At 36.7% G+C, this 25839-nt stretch overlaps 1 protein-coding gene across 1 annotated transcript in view; it reads right to left on the bottom strand.

The window, feature by feature from the left end:
• LOC124985911 (cytochrome P450 2C9-like) overlaps positions 1 to 13901 on the bottom strand; it is a 48376-nt gene extending 34475 nt beyond the window's left edge. The window contains exon 1 of the mRNA XM_047554546.1: positions 13640 to 13901. Coding sequence (XP_047410502.1) covers positions 13640 to 13900 — 261 coding nt within the window. The 5' untranslated portion in view covers position 13901. The remainder of the gene's footprint in view (positions 1 to 13639) is intronic.
• Positions 13902 to 25839: the final 11938 nt, after the last annotated feature.

Here is a 25839-nt window from a genome sequence, read left to right as displayed (position 1 = left end):
TGTAAAGCATGGAAGGGAACCACCATTTAACCAAAATATTCCACTCCTCAATTTATACCAAAAGCACTTAAAAATCAGCATACTACAGTGACACAGCCACATTTAAGGTTTATAGTAGCTCAATTCACAAGATCCAATCTATGGAACTAAACTAGGTTCCCTTCAACAGATGACTGAATAAAGAATATGAGATATATACACAATGATTTGAATATTACTCAACCATAAAGAAGAATGAAATTCTGATATTTGCCAGTAAATGGATGGAACTGGAAAATATCATGCTAAGTGAAATAACCCAGAAGCAAAAAACCAAAGGTCAAATGTTCTTTCTGATATATGGATGCTAACCCATAACAAAGGATAGTAGTAGGGAGAGGAGAATAGAAGTTGATTGGATTAGACAAAGGGGAATGAAGGGAAGGTAAGGGAGAAGGGAATAGAAAAACAGTATAAAGCATCAGAAATAACTTTCCTTAGCTCATAAATGAATACACAACCAGGGTAACTCCACATCAAGCACAACCACAAGAATGGGATCCTATAGGAATTGAATGTACTCCATATATGTATAATGAGTCAAATAACACTCTACTGTCATGTATATTTAAAAACAACAGGGGCGGGCCAAGATGGCGGACTAGAGGGTGGCTGCATTTCACATTGCTCCAGGACAAAGATTCAAAAGAGGAGATAGTGAGAGACTTGGGACCAACTCAAAGCCGCCGGGTGAGTCTCTCCCATTGGGGAGGCGTCCCGGATGGGGCAGTAGCCCCGGAACGCAGGGAACTTTGTGAAGTAGAGTTGCTCGGCGAGACGCCCCTCCCCCCCACTGGAGCGGTAAACACGGACAACTGGGATCATCGTAGAGGAGGCAGCTCAGCACAGCGCTTGGACTCGGAGCAACCACTGGGGCTCCGGGCGGCTGCCTGAGGAGGAGCTGCGTGGCGAGTTGTGTGGACGCAGAACGACCGCTTCTGAACACCGGGAGGTTGCCCGGAGGAAGAGGAGAAGCCCGGTGGGTCGCTTGGTCTAGGAGTGACTGCATCAGAGCCACAGGCAGTTGCCAGAGGAGGAGCCGGATGGCGAGCTGTTTGAACTCAGAACGACTGCTCCAGAACACCGGTGGCCTGCCTGGAGGAGTAGAGTGGTGGGACGTTTGGTCTAGGAGTGACTGCATCAGAGCCACAGGTGGTTGCCAGAGGAGGAGGCGAGTGGTGAGTTGATTGGACTAAAAGCGACCGCTCCTGAACACCGGTGGCCTGCCTGGAGGAGGAGCGTGGTGGGTCACTTGGTCTCAGAGTCACCGCTCCTGAACACCCGGGGGGCTAACCCAAGGAGGAGGAGGAGGAACAGGGGGGGTCACATGGACTCGGAGTGACTGCCTAGGGCTACGGGCAGTTGGCGGGAGGAGGAGACCCGAAGTGAGTTGCTTGGGCTCCTAGTGACTGCGTCGGAAACCGGGTGGCTGTCCTGAGGAGGAGGAGTGTGGCAGGTCTCTGGATCTCGGAGCTATTGTACGGGGCTCCAGGTGGTGGCTCAGGGGAAGGGCTGCATAGCCAGGCGATTGGTGCAGAGCAGGGTCCCAGGAGCTAGGTGGCTTCTTGCTGGAAGAGCCGCACAGAGACACGCCTAGGGGCGGAGCGAAGATTCCAGGGCTGAGGCAGATTCTCTGGGAGAGGCAGCCTAAGGAGACTCGCCTGCGAAGGGTGAGGCTCCCAGGCCCAGGAGGTAGGTCCGGGCCCCTGGGATCATTGCAGAGGAAGACAGCCCAGCCCAGGCGGTAGTTGTAGATTGAGGGGAACCTCTAGGAGGGCAACTGACCAGCAAGACGTCCCCACCGAGTGAGTCTTCCCTGCTGGGGGAGGTTTTCCCACAGGGACGGTAAAACCAGAGACACAGGCACAAACAGGCCTTGCCTCAGCCCGCAGTCTAGTTCCCCATTGGATGACCATTGGTCAACAAGTGGAGGCACCTCTGCCCACTAGCAGGGAATATACGCCACCTGAGGGTCACCACCCCTAGAGAGGCAGCTTCTTCGTGGAGCTCCGCATTATCAACTTCCTCCAAGACTTCAGGCTACTGAAGGATAAGAGGGGATATACTAGCAATCTTCAGGGACATTATAAGTCGATAGAGGAAATCTGCAATATCTTAATGACCCACTGATTCCTGAACAATATGAGAAAACAAGGGAAGAAAATGCCCCAAACAAATCTAGATGTTACATCAATAAAATCCAACGACAGCATGGCAGAAGAAATGACAGAAAAGGAGTTCAGAATGATTAGGGAAGCAAACGATGAGATGAAAGAGCAAATGCAGGCATTGAACGATCGCACCAATCAACAGTTAACAGAGCAAATTCAGGAAGCAAAAGATCATTTCAATAAAGAGTTAGAGATATTGAAAAAAACCAAACAGAAATCCTTGAAATGAAGGAAACAAAAAACCAAATTAAGAACTCCATAGAAAGCATAACAAATAGGATAGAACAGCTGGAAGACAGAACTTCAGATATTGAAGATAAAATATTTAACCTCAAAAACAAAGTTGAACAAACAGAGAAGATGGTGAGAAATCATGAACAGAATCTCCAAGAACTATGGGATATCATGAAAAGGTCAAATTTGAGAATTATTGGGATTGAGGAAGGCTTAGAGAAACAAACCAAAGGAATGAACAATCTATTTAAAGAAATAATATCAGAAAATTTCCCAAATCTGAAGAATGAAATGGAAAATCAAGTCCAAGAGGCTTATAGGACTCCAAATACAGAAAATTACAACAGACCCACACCAAGGCACATTATAATGAAAATACCTAACATACAAAATAAGGACAGAATTTTAAAGGCTGTGAGAGAAAAGAACCAAATTACATTAAGGGGGAAGCCAATACGGATATCAGCAGATTTTTCAATCCAGACCCTAAAAGCTAGAAGGGCCTGGAACAACATTTTTCAAGCTCTGAAAGAAAATGGATGCCAACCAAGAATCTTATACCCAGCAAAACTTACCTTCAAATTTGACGATGAAATAAAATCATTCCATGATAAACAAAAGCTAAAAGAATTTACAAAAAGAAAGCCAGCATTACACAACATTCTCAGCAAAATATTTCATGAGGAAGAAATAAAAAAACAAAGAAGCAAATCAGCAAAGGGAGGAATTATCCTAAAGGAACTGTCAAATAAAGGAGGAACCAAAATGTGTCAAAAATTTTAAATATGAACCAAATGACTGGGAATACAAATCATATCTCAATAATAACCCTGAATGTTAATGGCCTGAATTCATCAATCAAAAGACATAGACTGGCAGATTGGATTAAAAAGAAAGATCCAACAATATGTTGCCTGCAAGAGACTCACCTCATAGAAAGAGATACCCATAGACTAAAGGTGAAAGGATGGGGAAAAACATACCATGCACATGGACTCAGCAAAAAAGCTGGAGTATCCATCCTCATTTCAGATAATGTGGACTTCAAGCCAATGTTAGTCAGAAGGGATAAAGAAGGACATTTCATACTGCTTAAGGGAAGCATAAATCAGCAAGATATAACAATCAAAAACATCTATGCCCCAAACAGTGGCTCATCCATGTATGTTAAACAAATCCTTCTCAATTTTAGAAACCAAATAGACCATAACACAATAATACTAGGTGATTTTAACACGCCTCTTTCACCACTGGACAGATCTTCCAAACAAAAATTGAACAAAGAAACCATAGATCTCAATAACACAATCAATAATTTAGACTTAACAGATATTTATAGAATATACCATCCAACCAAGAGCGAATACACTTTCTTCTCAGCAGCACATGGATCCTTCTCTAAAATAGACCATATATTATGCCACAAAGCTAATGTCAGCAAATACAAGAAGATAGAGACACTACCTTGTATTCTATCAGATCATAATGGATTGAAGTTACAAATTAATGAAAGAGTAAAAAACAGAAACTACTCCAACACCTGAAGATTAAACAATATGGTATTATATGATGAATGGATATCAGAAGATATTAGGAAGGAAATTAATAAATTCTTAGAGGTAAATGAGAACAAAGAAACATCATATCAAAATCTCTTGGACACTATGAAAGCAGTACTTAGAGGAAGATTTATTTCATGGAGCACATTTAATAAAAGAAGTAAAACTCAAAAAATAAATGACCTAACACTACAGCTCAAAGCCCGTAGAAAAAGAAGAACAGACCAACACCAAAAGTAGTAGAAGACAGGAAATAGTTAAACTGAGAGCTGAAATCAACGAAATTGAATCGAAAGAAACAATACAAAAAGTTGACAAAATAAATAGTTGGTTCTTCGAAAAAATAAACAAAATTGATAAACCTTTAGCCACACTAACAAAGAGAAGACGAGATGTCGGGGGCTGCAGACCCCATCCTAGCCTGGCTTGAGGATTTCAGTGTGGCCCTGATGCAGGACATCAGTGTAGCCCTGATGCTGAGACAAAGAATTGCTACAAACAGCTGACATTGCTTGTAGAAGGAGCCCCGGCGCTGAGCCAGTTGGCTAACACTGATCAAGGACTGTACCCTGGCATTAAGCCGGGGCAACATAGATTGCATCAAGGACTGTACCCTGGCATTGAGCCGGGGCAACATAGATTGCATCAAGGACTGTACCCTGGCATTGAGCCGGGGCAACACAGACTGCAACATCAAGGACTGGCACTAAGCCGGGGCAGCCTGGTTTGCAACATATGACTGATACTGCCGTAAGAACTGGCCCCGGCACTAAGCCAGCAGCGGATGCTATCTAAGAAAGCAGCCCCGGCATTAAGCCAGGGCCAAGAAGAACTGCTTTGATTAGACAAAAGTGACTCATGCTTACATGCGCTCTTTAATTACTCTGATTGTATTATATTGTAATCTTGCTCTCCCCGCATATTCTATAACTGATTGTTCTTCTGTACCTTCTTGTATCTGTGCCCACTATGTACCTTTTGATATGTAATACTGTAATCTTACTATTGTACTCTGTAACCTGATTGTCTCATGATTCATATAAATATGACTGTAACTGCCTTGTAAAATCATCATCTGAGGATAAAAGAGCTCTGATGATCAACTGAGGTGTCGTGTTTTCTCTCTGCGGGCAGAAGGAACGCGACATTCTGGTGCCGAGACCCGGGAATGAACCAGGCCAAGACTCGAGATGTCAAGCCAGCAGCAACTACCTAGGCAAGTTAAATTTTTAAAAAACTATTAATATTATAATAGTTTTTAAAATTAATATTATGGGTTTTTAAGGGTTAGTGTTATAAAGATTAATATTATAATAAAATTAATATTATAAATTAATATTACAAATAAGATATATAAATTAATGTTATAAATAGTTTAAAAAAATTAATATTATAATATGAATAATTTTTAAAGATTAATATTACAAATAAAGTTATATAAAATAATATTATAATAATTTTTTAAAAACTATTAATATTATAAAAGTTTTTTAAATTAATATTATAAAAATTAATATTATAATAAAATTAATATTATAAATTATTACAAATAAGTTATATTGATTAATGTTATAAATAGTTTTTAAAAAATTAATATTATAATATAAATAATTTTTAAAGATTAATATTACAAATAAAGTTATATACATTAATATTATAATAATTTTTAAAAACTATTAATATTATAATAGTTTTTAAAATTAATATTATAAGTTTTTAAAATTAATATTATAAAGATTAATATTATAATAAAATTAATATTATAAATTAATATTACAAATAAGTTATATTAATTAATGTTATAAATAGTTTTTAAAAATTAATATTATAAGTTTTTTAAATTAATATTATAATAAGTTTTTTAAATTAATGTTAAAAACTATTTCTAAGATTTATGTTATAAATAATTTTTATAAATGTTATAAATTTTTAAAAATTTTTAAATTAATGTTATAAATAGTTTTTAAGATTAATATTATAATAAGATTTATGTTATAAATAATTTTTATAAATATTATAAATTTAAAAAAAATTTTTTTAAGATTACTATTATAATAAAATTAATGTTATAAATAATTATAAATAATTTAAGGTTAATGTTATAATAAGTTTTAGAGATTAATGTTATAAATAATAAACATAAAAGTAATAAAGGCAGCCTTACCATTACATCACAATAAAGCAACTAAAAGGGTAGTCCAAGGACATCACAATAAAGTAACTAAGAAAGTGGTCCGGGGACATTACATTACAATAAAGCAATTAAACAAAAAAGGGTAGTCCAGGGACATTTCATTGCAATAAAGCAATTAAAAAAGGACACGTGAAAAGCGGTCCAGTTTATAAAGATATCACAGTAAAGTAACTACAATTACAAACAAGCAATCAGGACTCACTCCTTGTGTGTCTACCGCAGTTTTAAACTTCAGTTCCGATTTTTGTGTCTTAATTCAACTATGGCCTAGAATTTCCTATTTAACATCCAACTATGTGTTAGGGTCTTTTGTAGGATGGACTCGTTATCCTAGGGAACCTATAAATATGACCATTGCCCTCCTTCTGGGCATAGGTGGGATAGCTGCAAGTATAGGGACTGGAACTACTGCCTTTGTACACGGAAACCAGTTATTACATCTCCAACTAGCTATAAATGAAGACCTAGCTGCTATGACAAAATCTATTACAGCCCTGAAGAAATCTCTTACTTCCCTCTCCAAGGTTGTGCTGCAAAACAGGAGAGGTTTAAATTTACTCTTCCTGCGTGAAGGAGGCCTTTGTGTAGCTATAAAAGAACAATGTTGCTTCTATGCAGACCATACTGGAGTAGTCAGAGAAACCATGGAAAAAGTCACTGAGAGATTAGTTAAGAGACAAAAGGAATTTAAATCCCAACAAGGATGGTTTGAACATTGGTTTTATAAATCTCCTTGGCTCACCACCCTCCTATCCACTATAACTGGCCCCCTTATCATCCTACTCTTAATTCTGATTTTTGGGCCATGTATTTTTAATAAACTAATCCATTTCATAAGACTTAGACTTGACACTATTCAGGCCATGATGATAATTCACCAACACAAAGTTTAATCTTCTTTTGATAACTATTTTCCAGCTTCAGTCTCTCCTGCAGGTACGGCCTTACCTCTTCCTTTTTCCAGCCACTAAGAAAAGCTCCGAACAACGCTTTCCTGCACCATCGCCTTGTCCAGCATCTTCATCTGTTACCAAAATCCTGCCTGCAATGCTAGACTGGAAGCCGATAACGGGTAATGTAGGAGGTGGCCATGTACCAACCTAAGACAGAAGCTGTAGCATGCTCTACAGTATTCAAAGACGGGTAAGGACATGTGCTCGACCCCTCAACCTAAGACAGGCACGGTCTCAAGCCTTTTCTTTTTTAATAAAAAGAAAGGGGGAGCTGTCAGGGGCTGCAGACCCCATCCTAGCCTGGCTTGAGGATTTCAGTGTGGCCCTGATGCAGGACATCAGTGTAGCCCTGATGCTGAGACAAAGAATTGCTACAAACAGCTGACATTGCTTGTAGAAGGAGCCCCGGCGCTGAGCCAGTTGGCTAACACTGATCAAGGACTGTACCCTGGCATTAAGCCGGGGCAACATAGATTGTATCAAGGACTGTACCCTGGCATTGAGCCGGGGCAACACAGACTGCAACATCAAGGACTGGCACTAAGCCGGGGCAGCCTGGTTTGCAACATATGACTGATACTGCCGTAAGAACTGGCCCCGGCACTAAGCCAGCAGCGGATGCTATCTAAGAAAGCAGCCCCGGCATTAAGCCAGGGCCAAGAAGAACTGCTTTGATTAGACAAAAGTGACTCATGCTTACATGCGCTCTTTAATTACTCTGATTGTATTATATTGTAATCTTGCTCTCCCCGCATATTCTATAACTGATTGTTCTTCTGTACCTTCTTGTATCTGTGCCCACTATGTACCTTTTGATATGTAATACTGTAATCTTACTATTGTACTCTGTAACCTGATTGTCTCATGATTCATATAAATATGACTGTAACTGCCTTGTAAAATCATCATCTGAGGATAAAAGAGCTCTGATGATCAACTGAGGTGTCGTGTTTTCTCTCTGCGGGCAGAAGGAAATCGACAATGAGAGAAAACCCAAATCACTAAAATTCGGAATGAACAAGGAAATATCACAACAGACACAACTGAAATACAAAACATAATTAGAAGCTATTTTGAAAATCTATACTCCAACAAAATAGAAAATTTCGAAGACATCTACAGGTTTCTAGAGACATATGAATTGCCTAAACTGAACGAGGAGGACATACACAATTTAAATAGACCAATTTCAAGTAATGAAATAGAAGAAGTCATCAAAAGCCTACCAACAAAGAAAAGTCCAGGACCAGATGGGTTCTCAGCCGAGTTCTACAAAACCTTTAAAGAAGAGCTCATTCCAATACTTCTCAAAGTATTCCAGAAAATAGAAGAGGAGGGAACTCTCCCAAACTCATTCTATGAAGCCAATATTACCCTGATACCTAAACCAGACAGAGACACATCAAGGAAAGAAAATTTCAGACCGATATCCTTAATGAACATCGATGCAAAAATTCTAAACAAAATTTTAGCAAATCGCATACAAAAACATATTAAAAAGATAGTGCACCATGATCAAGTGGGTTTCATCCCAGGGATGCAAGGTTGGTTCAACGTCAGGAAATCAATAAATGTAATTCACCATATCAATAGACTTAAAGTCAAGAATCACATGATTATTTCGATAGATGCAGAAAAAGCATTTGATAAAATACAGCACCCCTTCTTGCTCAAAACACTAGAAAAAATAGGGCTAGTGGGAACATTCCTTAACATTGTAAAGGCCATCTACGCTAAACACATGGCTAATATCATTCTAAATGGTGAAAAAGTGAAAGCATTCCCTCTAAAAACTGGAACAAGGCAGGGATGCCCTCTTTCACCACTTCTTTTCAATATTGTCCTTGAAACTCTAGCCAGAGCAATTAGACAAACCAAAGAAATTAAAGGGATACGAATAGGAAAAGAAGAACTCAAATTATCCCTATTTGCTGATGACATGATTATATACTAAGAGGAACCAGGAAATTCCACCAGAAAACTTGTAGACCTCATAAGTGAATTCAGTAAAGTAGCGGGATATAAGATCAATGCACATAAATCTAAGGCATTTTTATACATAAGCGATGAATCTTCACAAAGAGAAATTAGGAAAACTACTCCATTCACAATAGCTTCGAAAAAAATAAAATATTTGGGAATCAATCCCACAAAAGAGGTGAAAGACCTCTAGAATGAGAACTACAGAACACTAAAGAAAGAAATTCAAGAAATCCTTAGAAGATGGAAAGATCTCCCATGTTCTTGGATAGGAAGAATTAATATTGTCAAAATGACCATACTACCAAAAGTGCTATACAGATTCAATGCAATTCCAATTAAAATCCCAATGATGTACCTTACAGAAATAGAGCAAGCAATTATGAAATTCATCTGGAAGAATAAAAAACCCAGAATAGCTAAAGCAATCCTTGACAGAAAGAGTGAAGCAGGGGGTATCGCAATACCAGATTTTCAACTCTACTACAAAGCAATAGTAACAAAAACGGCATGGTATTGGTACCAAAATAGAAAGGTGGATTAATGGTACAGAATAGAGGACACGGACACAAACCCAAATGAATACAATTTTCTCATACTAGACAAAGGGGCCAAAAATATGCAATGGAGAAAAGATAGCCTCTTCAACAAATGGTGCTGGGAGAATTGGAAATCCATATGCAACAGAATGAAACTAAACCCATATCTCTCACCATGCACGAAACTAAACTCAAAATGGATTAAGGATCTCGGAATCAGACCAGAGACCTTGCATCTTATAGAAGAAAAAGTAGGTCCAGAGCTTCAACATGTCGGCTTAGGACCAGACTTCCTCAACAGGACTCCCGTAGCACAAGAAATAAAAGCAAGAATTAATAACTGGGATAGATTCAAACTAAAAAGTTTTCTCTCAGCAAAGGAAACTATCAGCAATGCGAAGAAAGAGCCTACAGAGTGGGAGAAAATCTTTGCCAATCATACTTCAGATAGAGCACTAATCTCCAGAATCTATAAAGAACTCAAAAAACTCTACACCAAGAATGCAAATAATCCAATCGACAAATGGGCTAAGGAAATGAATAGACACTTCACAGAAGAAGATCTACAAGCAATCAACAAACATATGGAAAAATGTTCAACATCTCTAGTAATAAGAGAAATGCAAATCAAAACCACCCTAAGATTCCATCTCACCCCAATTAGAATGGCGATTATCAAGAATACAAGCAACAACAGGTGTTGTCGAGGATGTGGGAAGAAAGGTACACTCATACATTGCTGGTGGGGCTGCAAATTAGTGCAGCCACTCTGGAAAGCAGTATGGAGACTCCTTAGAAAACTTGGAATGGAACCACCATTTGACCCAGCTATTCCACTCCTTGGCCTATACCCAAAGGACTTAAAATCAGCATATTACAGAGATACAGCCACATCAATGTTCATAGCTGCTCAGTTCACAATAGCCAGATTGTGGAACCAACCTAGATGTCCTTCAATCGATGAATGGATAAAGAAACTGTGGTATATATATATACAATGGAATATTACTCAGCCATAAAGAATGATAAAATTATGGCATTTGCAGGCAAATGGATGAAACTGGAGAATATCATGCTAAGTGAGATAAACCAATCTCATAAAACCAAAGGAAGAATGATATCGCTACTAAGTGGATGATGACACATAATGGGGGGTGGGAGGGGTTAGTGTTGGGGTTGGAGTTGGGTTTAGGAAGGGGGGCAGGATTGGAGGAAGCAAGGACTCTATAGAAGGAGGGGAGGGGTGGGAGGGGTGGGGGGAAGGGAAAAAATGGCAGAATGAATCAAACAACATTACCCTAAGTAAATTTATGATTACACAAATGGTATGCCTTAACGCCATGTACAAACAGAGAAACAACATGTATCCCGTTTGTTTACAATTAAAAAAAAGAAAAAACAACAACAAATAAAGGGTTTTTTTATTTTTTTCAAATATCATTTCATTGTATTTTTTTTTTACTTCTTTCCATTGTAAAAGATCTGTGTGTGTGCCCTACCTCAGATGAATTGGTTTAAAAAATGTCGTGTATATACACAATTGAATATTACTCAGCCTTAAAGAAAAATGAAATTGTGACATTTGCCAGTAAATGAATGAAACTGGAGAATATCATGCTGAGTGAAATAAGCCAATCCCCAAAAAACAAAGGTGGAAAATTTTATCTGATACACAGGTGATAATTCACAATAGGAGAGTGGGTTGGCTGGGGGAGTGTGTTGGTTATAGAATAGGATTAGGTAGAGAGGAGTGAAGGGAAGGTAAGGGGTATGAGATAGTAAGGATAGTAGATGAATTTCACATTAATACCCTCTGTGCATATATGACTACATGACACCTGTGATCTTACATTATGTTCAACTAGAAGAATGAGAAGTTATACCCCATTTATGGGGGATACGTCAAAATGCATTCTGCTGTCATGTACACCTAATTTACTTTCACATATTATTTCATCGTATTTTGTTGTTTTTCCTTCATTCCATTGTGCAAGAATTGTGTGTGTGTGTTCTTACTGCATGAATAGGGTATATATATATATATATATATATATATATATATATATATATGAATTCATATATGAATATATATATGAATTATATGAATTATATTCATATAATTTTGTTTTCACCTGTACTTTTTTCTTCTGTGCCTGTTGTTATTTAGCCTTGATTTAGCACATGAGGAGTGTATCCACACATGGTTTGAATTGTTTTTATCTTAAATTTGCTTGTTGGCTGTACCTTGGTTTTTTTCCCTCTTACTGCCATTCTTCATTCTCTTCTCCCAGTAATAGTCAAGTTTTCCTCTTCCCTCTTCCTCTTCTTAATTTGTAAACTACTTAGTGTTAATTTTTTATTATTATTTCTTTATAATCAAAACTTGTGATCTATCTCCTATCTCTCCTCTCCTCACTTTTTACAACATTTCAAACATTCTCTTGCATTTTTACCCTATTTTTCCCTCCACACAAAAAACTATAACTTCACTAAATGTAGAATTATATAGTCTGTGCAATTCCTTACTCATTCATGCTGTTATCATTATTAACACAGCTGGCTATGTAGTACACCTCTGCTGTCTAATGAATGAACTCGTTCATAGTTATTGTGTTTTTGGGTTTTTCTTTTATGTTTTTCAGGTTTTTTAATTTTTTTTAATTTTACAGACTGAATTTTGATTCACTGTACATAAATGGGGTACAACTTTTCATTTCTATGGTTGTACATGATGCAGACACAGTTTTATTTATTGTTTATCCCACCCTTCCTCTATAGGTGGCAATGAGTGTTCCAGATGTCAAAATAGATACTGGACATTGTCTTAAGATTGTAATCTGTGGATAACAATAATGCTGCTCCTGGCCCACCACTTCCTCTCAGGGGACATTGGAAAGTGAGAGGGTCACTGTGGCGGGCGAGACCCAGGGCCCACGGTTACACCACATGCATCTAAGATGGCGACTGGCAGAGAGCCAAAGGGTGTGCTGAATGTGCCTTGAGAAAAACAGGAAGCGTTTACCATTGACTGTATGATAATTAGTTCAGCCGCCATGCACGTGGACAGATATATCTTACATGTATGCTTGAGCTCGTGATCGCTTGACCTTTAATAGGATTGGATGGACATATCTGGTTACAATTGCTTATGCATGAGACTGCTTATATATTGAGGGTGTTATCTGAATGAAGAGGAAGCTGCTTCATGAACTTCTGAAGAGTATGTGTCGTTTGTCCCGCTGGTCGGCGGCAAGCGGCAGGTCACTTCAGGTTCACAGATTAGACATTCTGCTCACAAGCAACACTCCCAATTCAGCCCAGTAACAAGGAATCTCACCCCACACATGTTCTAGCACCACCTCATCTCCAACATTACTTCAACACATAGACTTGAGGAGACAAAAACGTGAAACCAACAACCAGACCCCAAGGAGAATCTACCACAGGGGGACCTCAGGTCACCTCCTCGATCTCCTCAAATATCAAACACAGAGAGAAGTCCCAAAACAAAAGGACATTGCTATACAAGAGAAAGGGGAATATATCTCAATGAACTTCAAGTCCAAGACCTCTGAAAACTTGAGGGAACAAACAATTCTTCCCCCCAAATTCACAATCCTCCTAAAAAGGATTCAACAAGAGGAAAGACCATGAAACAATGAAGGGCACATGTACTCCAGATTTTTGATATTTTCATATGGCCATCAAAATATTAAACTTAAATGCTTCTTTTATTCCAGATACCTTGCTTCATTTCACTACCTCCAACAAAGGAAAACTATAAATGGAAATGGAAACATCACCATCCACAGAGTATTTGCTGTGCAACAATATCTTTTAATAAGTTTCCTTGTGCAATTTAACTTAATTTTAATTTTAATAAAGAATTGATGCATTTCTATTTAATTTAAAATAAAGAATTAAATTATTTACCACTTAAAAGCCACTGAAGAAGCATAAACATACTTACATTAGTTAAGGATTTGCTGATGTTTTTAGCATCTATCTGCAGGATATTCCCAATAATTGGCAGAGGCATGGGTCCTGGCGGGAGTTTCCCTCTCCCAGATCTCTGTCTCCATAGTGAGAGGAGAAGCAGACAGGAGAGACTGATCACCAGGACCACAACTGGATCCATTGAAGCCTTCTCCTTTTCCTGAGACAACTGTGAGCTTGCAATCAGTGTAAACCCTGAAAGTGCTCTGTTAATCAGAATGTGTGCTATTGACATAAAGTGCTGAGCCAATCTGCTAGATAAGTTCTGACCCCTTCTGAGCAGACATTGGTCACCTGATAAGAAAGAAAACAAACTTTCTTACCCTTGCTCTCCTTTCTGCAACTCTATCCATGAAAATCGAGGTCAGCCACTCTGGGGTAGATCCCAGGAATAGGTATTTTAAAACAAACAAGCAACAAAACACAGAAGCACCCAACCTCTGGTGTGCAGGTAGGATTAAGAAAAAATGAGACATTTGATACAAAACTTTGGTCAACATGCTAGATTCTCACACTTATGGCTGGTTGGAAATTCATGATTTAGAAGAAATGAGAGTACCTCTGATTTTTATATAAAATATTGAACTTCTAATACTTAGTCAAACAAAAGGATCATTTATCTTTGAAAATCAAGTCTTTTAAACATTTTCACAGGCTGAAAATACATCTGAATTGCCTAAGCATACACTAGGTAGTACAACTTAAACATTTTGAAACAGAAAACACAGATCATCATATAACTAATTAAATATACATAGCATTTACTGTTTAGCACCTCATACCCCAAAATCCTGAAGAACAGAAGGTAGAGATTTATATTATTTTTTTATTTCATAAGTGGGAAAAGTGAAATTCTGTCAACTGGGAGATCTTCACTCAAACAGCTCAGAGGGGTCACAACTGGATTTTGAATATCTAATACCCATAATGGTGTGCTATGGATTACATCAGAGCTGCCTCCAAAACCACATTAGAAAAATAAAGCAAACACCACACTGGCTCTGTTCATAGACCAACAAGCTTCCCCTCAAGTCACTACCCATCATTTCACTCCCACGATAGCTGGATCATACATTCTACATGCAAACAGGCACACGAGGGATCCCCACCCATCAATAGAGAGGTAAAACTTATTCAGTAGAACTGAGGAAGAGTTGATCTCAGAGAATGAAAGGGTAGGGCTTGAGAAACCATGGTTCTGCCAATCTCTCACCTCTTCCAGATGGGACTGTTTCTGTTGCTGTTTAGTATGTCCTTGCCAGGTGTAATGGAATGAAAAATATTGGACCATAACCAATAATATTAGAGACAGATAAACAGGCATGTGGTTTAGAGGTGGATAGGAGGCAGAGAGTACACCACACAGACTCCTAGCACAGAAGAAACTATGCAAATGGGAATGTGAGACTTTATTTGGTAGTCATGAGTTGTATGTCATTGGATTGCTGTGCTCTACTAGATCACTAATGCTAATGCTGTACAAAGATGTGTCTTATAAAGAGACCATTGTACTTATTTCAAATTGGTAAGTGTTGTTATTTATAATGTGTTTAGTAAGGAAAATTGCTGTCAAGACTCCAGTTATGTATATTTAATGCACACATATACATGTATTCTCAAATTTAACATGCAATTTCACACATATTATATCACTTCTGATTTTCTTAATTATTTTTAGCTAAAGTAAAATTATTCCCACTTTAGAAATGAAGAAACTGGGCCTCAGAGATGCAATGCCTTGGCCAAAAACATCAATGGTAAGTGGTAAAACACAGCCTGGAACTCCTGTGCCTCTAGTCTCAAAGTCTTCCCTAGAGTAAAACATGTAGTTCAAACAGGTTCAATATTTACTGAGCATATATTATTTTGCAGTTTTCTGATTATACTAATCAGTGACAAGAAAGAGCCACTGATAATAATTGCAGCATTCATTGTTTAAAATGGTAAGTCATAAAATTTTATTTTTTTAACCTGTAGAACTTTCATTAACTCAAGTCTTGATGAATTCTTTATCCATGTTAAGGGGACACAGCAATTTGTTGTATGACTCACATGATGTGACATGTAATTCAACGTGGCTATCAGTCACTAAATTCTGATAGAACCACACTTAACTTATTTTGGACAAAATTGATTTCATGGGTTTTATTCAGATCTTCAGCTTTATTGTCTATGAGATAGAAGTTTCTACTCTCTTCCTTCATTTCATCATGTCCCTGCCTGAACTTTTCTCTTTTTAGTGAAAGAAACACACAGCATACGAAAATTATGGGATACAGCAATCATAATACTAAGAAGGAAGTTTACAACAATGAATTGCCTAGCTAAAAAATTAATTTCATATATGTATCTAAGTATGTATCTAAAGAACCAAGAAAAACAAGAGATTAGCAAACTCAACATTAACTGAAGGAAAGAAATAACAAAAATCAGAGGAGAAATAAGGGAGAATTTTAAAAATCATAAAAGAACAATGAAAGATTTTTATAAGAAGAAATCAAAAAATCTTTAGAATAAGCATAAAAAGCAGATAAAACTAGAGATAAAAAGGACATTATAATTGATGTCACAGAAATTCAAAGATCATTAATATTATAAAAAATTATAAATCAAACAATGGAAAAATCTAATAGAAATGGTTAACTTTATGCACACATATAACCTATCAAAAGTCATCTATGAGATATGAGCACAATAAACAGACCAACATGGGTAGTAATATTAAGTCAGTAAGAAAATATTTTCCAATCAATATGTTAAGGATAGAATGTCCTCACTGCTGAATTCTATCAAATTGTCATAAAAGAACTGACATTTTTTTGTCAAATAATTAAAAATAATTGAATGGGAGGGTACTCTCATTCTAAAAGGTCAGCATCATACTGGTTGAAATGGGGGTTGGAAAAGTTTAATTTTTTTTTAACCTTTAGAATTTGCTTAAACCCAGGACACAATATGCTCTTTTCCCAGGCAAGCAGAAAATAACTTGCTTTCTGACTCAGAGAGATCTGAAGTCCAATGCCGGGGTCCAGCCATAGCAGGAGTCCATGGGTTCCACACAGGTAAACGGGGCGCGGGGAGACAGCGTCGGCGATGGATGGAGAATGAAAGACACAGACTCTAGTTCTGGCACAATCACTCCCACTTTATTCTGGGGGAGGCTGGGTTTATATACATTTTTTTTTCAGGCTATAATGGCAGTCTTGTGGTTAATGAAATTAAAGAAGTTTCCAAAGCATAGGCAGAAATCAGCAACCTTACAGATTATCCTTTCCTAATCACAATTGTTTTAAGAATATCTAACTACGTCAACGAGCTAATACAATATTTATTTCCTTAATATCTAAACTCTATGTGACCTAAGACTATTCTTATTACTCTCGCGGTTAAAGCCATAGACAAGTAATCTCATGTGTCCATCTCTACTAGGTTCATCTGGTTAATATCTAAATTGCTGAGTTAAGGGCTACAGGAGGGCAGCAGTTGCAGTGGTTCTTGTGGCCAAGTTTTTTTACTGAATATATTACATTGTCTTATGTAGCTCTTTTTTCCAGACAGGGCATTGTGCACCAACGTTTATTATAGGGGTGACCTATTCTTTGTAGGAAGGAAGGAATGTTGTGAAACATTATTCTTTTACACTACCACCACACATAAACAAAATGATAATTAGAATTTAACCAGCCTGTTGGAGACAAAGGCAGATCTATATCTATTTTCTCCAGAGGCTTTCAGGGACTCATTGCATGGTTGCAAAATTGTTTTTAACTTTGTTAGTGGTAAAGACCCATTGTCTTTCAGAATGTAGGTAATATTTTCTGGAATTTTTGTTGTATTCCCCTTGTCCCCTTAAGCAATTCGTTCAGACTGAAATGAGTAATATATTATCAGAAAAACACAGCAGAAAAAACACCATGCTCTGGAGCAAAACATCCCGCAATTCCCTTAGGATGAGCCTTTGCAAACATCCTCCAGAGGATCCTTGTCAAGCACTGGATGGAATTCCGGATGCCCCCGCAGTCCAAACCAATCAAATCGGGCTCCAATGTCTGAGAGAACCATACTGACTTATTTTAAATAAAAGTGACCTGATGGCTCTCTTTGCCTCATTAACTTTATTCCTTATAAAATGAATATTTATACTCTCTCCCTCCAGAGGATCTTTTAACCTTTTTTTCTTTTTATAAAAAAAAAAAGAATCACACAACGTGACAAAAGTTATGGGATAAAGAAAGGTTAACTGTGGTCTATTTTAGAGCTGCAAGTTTTCTCTCAGCAAAGGAAACTATCAGCAATGCAAAGAAAGAGCCTACAGAGTGGGAGAAAATCTTTGCCAATCATACTTCAGATAGAGCACTAATCTCCAGAATCTATAAAGAACTCAAAAAACTCTACACCAAGAATGCAAATAATCCAATCGACAAATGGGCTAAGGAAATGAATAGACACTTCACAGAAGAAGATCTACAAGCAATCAACAAACATATGGAAAAATGTTCAACATCTCTAGTAATAAGAGAAATGCAAATCAAAACCACCCTAAGATTCCATCTCACCCCAATTAGAATGGCGATTATCAAGAATACAAGCAACAACAGGTGTTGGTGAGGATGTGGGGAGAAAGGTACACTCATACATTGCTGGTAGGGCTGCGAATTAGTGCAGTCACTCTGGAAAGCAGTGTGGAAACTCCTTAGAAAACTTGGAATGGAACCACCATTTGACCCAGCTATCCCACTCCTTGGCCTATACCCAAAGGACTTAAAATCAGCATATTACAGAGATACAGCCACATCAATGTTCATAGCTGCTCAGTTCACAATAGCCAGATTGTGGAACCAACCTAGATGTCCTTCAATTGATGAATGGATAAAGAAACCGTGGTATATATATACAATGGAATATTACTCAGCCATAAAGAATGATAAATTTGTGGCATTTGCAGGCAAATGGATGAAATTGGAGAATATCATGCTAAGTGAGATAAGCCAATCTCAAAAAACCAAAGGACGAATGATATCACTAATAAGTGGATGATGACACATAATGGGGGATGGGAGGGGTTAGTGTTAGGGTTAGAGTTAGGGTTAGGGAGGGGGACAAGAATGGGGTAAGGAAGGACTGTATAGAGGGAAAAGTGGGGTGGGAGGTGTGGGGGGAGGGGAAAAAAGAATGAATCAACCAACATTACCGTATGTAAATTTATGATTACACAAATGGTATGCCTTTACGCCATGTACAAACAGAGAAACAACATGTATCCCTTTTGTTTACAATTAAAAAAAAAAAAAAGAATCCTGAAAAAAAAAAAAAAAGGTTAACTGTAAGAATGGAACAGCAATAAATGCACAAAAATACACAATTTAAATAACGATGATGCATCTCAAGGATCTAGTAAAGCAAGGGAAAACTAAAGGTAATAGAAAAAATAAAATAACAAATATCAGATCAGAAAAAGATGATATAGGCATCTAAGAAAAATTAGTGAAAGTTAGTTTTTGAAAACATGAACAAAATAAAGAAATTTTTATCTAGACTGGGAAAAATGAAAGAATGTAAGTTAGCAAAATTAGAGATAATAAAAGACACATTATAACTGGTACACATAAATGCACAATAATATTAGAGATTTTTATAAAAACTTTGGGCCCACATAGGAGAAAACTTAAAAGAACTGGGTAAGTGTCTGGACATATATGTATATATATATATATATATATATATATATATATATATATAACTACCAAACTTAAACTGTCTGTAACCATTTTAAAAATACAAACAGACTAACAATGTATAATGAAATTAAATCCATAATTTGAATCATTTTGAGTTTTTTGGGCAAGGTGAGGCATAAGTATCTAGTTTTAATGTACATATACTTATCCAGCTTCCTGATCACATTTGTTGAAGATTTAAACTTTTCTCCAACGTGCTTTTTATGTCTTTGTCAAGGATCAGATGAGTTCATCTTTCTGGATTTGTCTCTCTGTCTTCTTTGCTATTACATTGGATTATATATCTGTTTTTATGCCAATACTGGTATAATGCTGTTTTCATTACTATAACTCTGTTGTATAATTTAAAATTAGATATTGAGATACCTCCTGCATTGGTATTGTTTTCATTAGACTTGGTTTCCCTTTTCTGAATTTTTAAGTTTTTTCAAATTTTTTAATTTTTAATTTTTTTATATAAATTTTAGGACTTTCTTTTTCTGGTTCTGTAATGAATGTCATTGATGTTTTGATGGGGATTGCCTTGAATATGTAGATTGCTTTTGATAATCATTCCAACAATATCATTTCTACCTGTCCATGAACTTAAGTGGTCTTTCCATCCTCTACTGTCTTCTTCAATTTCTTTCTTCAGTGTTCTGTCATTTTTATTGTAGAGAATTTTCACCTCCATGGTTGAATTTAATACTAGGGTGTGTGTGTGTGTGTGTGTGTGTGTGTGTGTGTGTGTGTGCCTTCTGCAAATGGAATTAATTTTCTGATTTATTTTCATCAGATTTGAATGTTGATTTTATATCCTGCAACTTTGCTGAATTTCATTATTAACTCTATAAGATCTCTGGTGGAGTTTTTTGAGTCTTCTAGATATATAATCTTATCATCTGAAAAGAATGATAATTTGACTTCTTCTCCTGTTCATATCCGTTAATTTCCTTCCCTTGCCTAATTACTCTGCCTAAAATTTCAAGTATCATATTGAGTAGAAACGGTGAGAGTGAATACCTCGAATTGTTACTGATTTTAGAGGAAATGCTTTCAGTTTATCCCAATTTGATATGATGTTAGACATGGGTTTCTTGTGTACATGCTTTATGGTGTTTATGTAAAGTTCCTTCTATCCCTGTTTTGTTTTTTAATTATTATTTTGTTTTTACTAGTATATTATAATTATACATAACAGTACAGTTCGTTGTGATATATTCACACGTGCACATAACATGATTTACTGCTTTTCATCCCCCAGCACTTCCCCTTTACTTTTTTACTGGATTCTCTTTTTCTTGTTGTTGTTGTTGTTATTCTTGATGTATGTTTTATTTTTCTTTGTTTCTTGACTGGTACATTCTAATTATACAAAAATTAGGATTCATTGTGCTGTATTCATTCATGTACATAGCATACATGTTGAGTATGTAAACCACATTTTCTCTGTTTTTTTTTTTTTTTTGAATTGGTTTACTGATATATTATGGATTAAAAAATATTCTCCTCTGAAGTATAATTTGGGCAAAAGTAAGAAAACAGAAATCATGGGCAGTCTCTTCAAGGTTTAACCCATTAAGTCCTAACTCTTTTCTCAAATTTGTTCTAATTGGTTATACGTGACAGTAGAATGCATTTTGACACGTTGTACACAAATGGAGCACAACTTCTCCTTCCTCTGGCTGAACATGGTGCAGAGTCACACCAGTAGTGTAATCATACCTGTTGTAGGGTTATAATGTCTGTCTCATTCCATTGTTCTTCCCATTCCCACAACTCTTCCTGTTGCCTCAGTCCCTTCCACAAAATCCAATGTTCTTTCATTCTTCCCCACCCCCCCATTATGGGTTAACATTCACTTATCAGAGAAAACATTCAGCCTTTGATTTTTTGGATTTGGCTTATTTTGCTTAGCATGATATTCTCCAGCTCCATCCATTTATCTGCAAATAACATAATTTTGTTCTTCATTAAGGTTAAGTAACATTCCATTGTGCATATGTACTGCATTTTCTTTATTCATTCATTCATTCAAGGGCATTTAGGTTAGTTTCATAGTTTACCTATTGTGAATTGAGCTTCTATGAACATTGATGTGACTGTGTCACTGTAGTATGCTTATTTTTAGTCCTCTGTGGATAAACCAAGGAGTGAAATAACTGGTCAAGATGTCTGAAGAATCTCCATACTGCTTTCCATAGTGATAGCACCAATTTGAAGTCCCACCAGCACTGTATGAGTACACCTTTTTCCCCACATCCTTGCCAAAACTTATTGTTGCTTGTATTCTTGATACTTGCCATTCTGACTGGAGTAAGATGGAATGTTAGAGTAGTTTTGATTAGCATTTCGCTAATCACTAGAGAAGATGAATATTTTTTCATATGTCTGTTGATCGATTGTATGTATATCTTTTGCAGCGAAGTGTCTATTTAGTTCCTTTGCCCATTTGTTATTCTTATTATTTTTTGTTGTTTATTAAAATCTTTTTTTATTTTTACAGACTGCATTTTGATTCATTGTACAGAAATGGGGTACAACTTTTCATTTCTATGGTTGTATACAATGTAGGTTCACACCATTCCTGTAATCATACACATGCATAGGGTAAATCTGTTTCATTCTACTATCTTTCTGTCCCCCACCCCTCCCACCCCATTTTCCTCTACACCATCCAAAGTTCCTTCTTTCTTCTCTTCCCCCTGCCACTCCCCGGCAACATATATTGTCATGGACTTATCAGAGGTAACATTCAACCTTTGTTCTTTTTGGATTGACTTATTTCACTTAGCATGATATTTTCCAACTTCATCCATTTACAAGCAACTGCCATAATTTTATTCATCTCTATGGCTGTGTAATATTCCATTGGATATATATGTCACAGTTTCTTTATGAATTCATCAATTGAAGGGCATCTAGGTTGGTTCCACTATCTGGGACAGGCAGAATTTATATTACCAAAAATGGCCATACTTCCAAAGGTGCTACACAGATTTAATGCAATTACAATTAAAATCCCAATGACATTTCTCATGGAAACAGAAAAGCCATCATGAAATTCATCTGGAAGAACAAAAGAGCCAGAACAGTCAAAGCAATCCTGGGCAGAAACAGTGATGCAGGAGTTATCACAATACCAGACCTTAAACTCTACTATAGAGCAATAGTAACAAAAATGACTTGGTATTGTCTGTCACCAAAATAGGTAGACCAATGGTACAGAATAGAGGACATGGAGACATACCCACATAAGTACAGTTATTTCATACTAGACAAAGGTGCCAAAAAAATACAATGGAGAAAAGATAGCCTCTTCAACAAATGGTGCTGGCAAAACTAGAAATCCACATGAAGTAAAATGAAATTAAACCCCTATCTCTCACCCTGTACAGACTCAACTCAAAAAGGATCAAGCATCTAGGAATTCGGCCTGAGACCCTTCACCAAATAGAAGAAAAAGTAGACCTGAATCTCCATCATGTTGGCTTAGGACCAGACTTCCTTAACAAGACCACCATAGCACAAAACATAAAAGCAAGAATCCATAAATTGTATAGATTCAAACTACAATGTTTTTTTCTTCTTTGCCATTTGTTGATTGGGTTATTTGTTTTTTGGGTGTTAAGGTTTTTTGTTTTGTTTTGTTTTGTTTTTATGTATCCTGGAGATTGGTGCTCCATCTGAGGTGTGTGTGGTAAAGATTTTCTCCCAATCTGTAGGCTCTCTCTTCATGTTATTATTTCCTTTGCTGAAAAGTAGCTTTTTAGTTTCAATCCATCCCATTTATTGATTCTTGATTTTACTTCCTGTGCTTTAGGATTCTTGTTAAGGAAGTCAAGTCCTAAGCCAACATGGTAGAGAATGAACCTACATTTTCTTCTATTAAGTTGAGGGTCACTATTCTACTGCATATGTCTTTAATCAACTTTGAGTTGATTTTTGTGCAGGGTGAGAGATAGAGGTTTAATTTTATTTTACTACATAGGGATTTCTAATTTTCTCAGCACCATTTGTTGAATAGGCTATCTTTTCTCCAATGTATATTTCTCTTACCTTTGTCTAGTATCAGATAACACTATTTATGTGGGTTTGGCTCTGATTCTCTATTCTTGCCATTGGTCTACCTGTCTATTTGGTGCCAAAACCATGTCGTTTTTCTTACTACTGTTCTGTAGTATAGTTTGATGTCTGTTATTGCGATATATGAGGACACATCTATGACTAGCAAGATCAGTCTTGTTTGAACCATCAGAAGCAGAGGTCTCACTTTCAGGAAAAGGCAATCATTGAGAGATTGTTCCCAATCACCTGAAGTATGTGCTTTCAGTGTAGAGTGACTGGTCATCCATAATTTTCTGTCTTGTTGGGATGACCTGCTAGAGCAAATGGATTCCTTAACTCCACCCCATCCTGTTTGGTTCTCACAGGGGTAGCTCCTGCTGGTCCCCCTTTACCTGTACAACTATTTAAAAAAAAAAGGGGGAAGTTAGGCTTCTCCATTATTATTATTAGGGCCACATTGGTATGGTTCAATGGATCATGCCCCTGTTTCAAAGGAAAATTGTCTCCTGTGGTTCTTCTATTAAGTAAGTTTCTTACTGATTAATGTACAGCCAGCCCATCCCTCCAACAGAAACCCTTTCCCTCATGTATGCTGGACATGGAAGACACTAGATAGTGATGCCACCTTCTTCACTCTTTTTCCTAAGATTGATTTGTCTCTTCCGGGTCTCTTGTTTTTCCAAATGAATTTCATGATTGTTTTTACTTGTTCCATGAAGAATGTTATTGGGATTTTAATTGGAATTGCATTGAATCTGGATAGCACTTTTGGGAGTCTGGCCATTTTAACAATGTTAATTCTGCCTAACCAAGATCATGGGAGACCTTTCTGTTTTCTAAGGACTTCTTTTATTTCTTTCATTAATTTTCTGTAGTTTTCATTGCAGAGGTCTTTCACCTCTTTTGTTAGGTTGATTTGCAAGTATATATATTTTTGAGGTTATTCTGAATGGGGTAGTTTTCCTAATTTCTCTTGCAGTGGATTCATCACTGACGTTTAGAAGTGCATTTGATTTGTGAGTATTGGTTTTATATCCTGCTAATTTGCTGAATTCATGTTACTCCTAGATGTTCTCTGGTGGAGCTTTTTGTATCTTCTAAATATAGAATCATATTATCAGCAGGTAGTAGTACTTTACTTCTTTTCCTCTTTGTATCCCTTCATTTCTTTCATCTGTCTCATTGCTCTGCCTAAACTTTCAAGGACTATGTTGAATAGAAGTGGTAAAAGAGGGCACTCCTGTCTTGTTCCAGTTTCCCTTTATCCATTTAGGGGTAGGCAGAAGCCTAGGCTGGTTGCATAACTTGGATATTGTGAATTGCACTTCCTTAATTGCAGTGCATGTATTGCTATAGCATCTTCATACTACTTTGTTGTGGTAAATTTTAAGTGTGGAATAGCTGGGTCAAAGGGATTTCCATCCCTGGTCTTCTGAGGAGTGTCCATACTGATTTTGATAGTGGTTGTAGTAATTTGCAGCAACACTGATAATGTGTAAGTGTTCTTTTCTTCCCACATCCTTGCTAACATTTATTATTTATATTCTTGTTTATTGCCACTCTACCTTGAGAGAGACGAAATCTCAGTGTAGTTTTGGAGAGAGCATTTTCCTGATTGCTAAAGATGTACTTTTTTTTTATATAGTTGTTTGCCAGGCATTGTACATTTGTTCTTTGGTAAAATATCTGTTTATTTCTTGAGTTTTGTTTGTTTCTGTTCTCCTGTTGTTTTTGGCATGAAGTTTCTTGAGTCCTTTAGATATTCTAGTAATGATCCTATTGAGAGAATAGTCATGTACACACACAAGATTGGGATCCCAATTATCATAAGGTAAACTCCATATATGTATAATATTTCAAAATGACTGTGAAATGTGAATACGAAACACAATCAACTGTCATGTAGATCTAAAAAGAACAAGTAGAAATGTTACAAAAAAAAATGAACATTTTTAAAAAGATTTCCTGGCAAAGAATTCTTTCAGTCTGTAGGGTGTCTTTGCATGTTCTTATTTCTAGTTTCTTCAGTTTTTATTATGAATGGGTGCTATGTTTTTAAAAAGACTTTTTCTGCATCTACTGAGATGTTCATATGGTTTTGTTCCTTAATATGACTTGTGATTAATTACATGTGTTGATCAGATTATGTTGAACCATCTTACATCTCTAGAAAGAAACAAATCAATCATGATGTACAAACTTTATAATGTGTTCTTAAATATAATTTGCTAACATTTTATTAAGGAAATTTGCATCTATGTTCATCAGGAACATTGGTTCTCTAGTTTTCTTTCCTAGGTGTATCCTTATCTAGTTTTATTATTAGTGTGATTCTGGCTTCCTAGAATGAATTTAGCATAATTTTACCCCTTTCTATTTCACAGGGTAA

The sequence above is a fragment of the Sciurus carolinensis genome, chromosome 5 (assembly GCF_902686445.1).
Source record: "Sciurus carolinensis chromosome 5, mSciCar1.2, whole genome shotgun sequence".
Lineage (NCBI taxonomy): Eukaryota > Metazoa > Chordata > Mammalia > Rodentia > Sciuridae > Sciurus > Sciurus carolinensis.
Note: the sequence above shows the minus strand (reverse complement) of the source record. Positions and strands in the feature narration are given on the sequence as shown.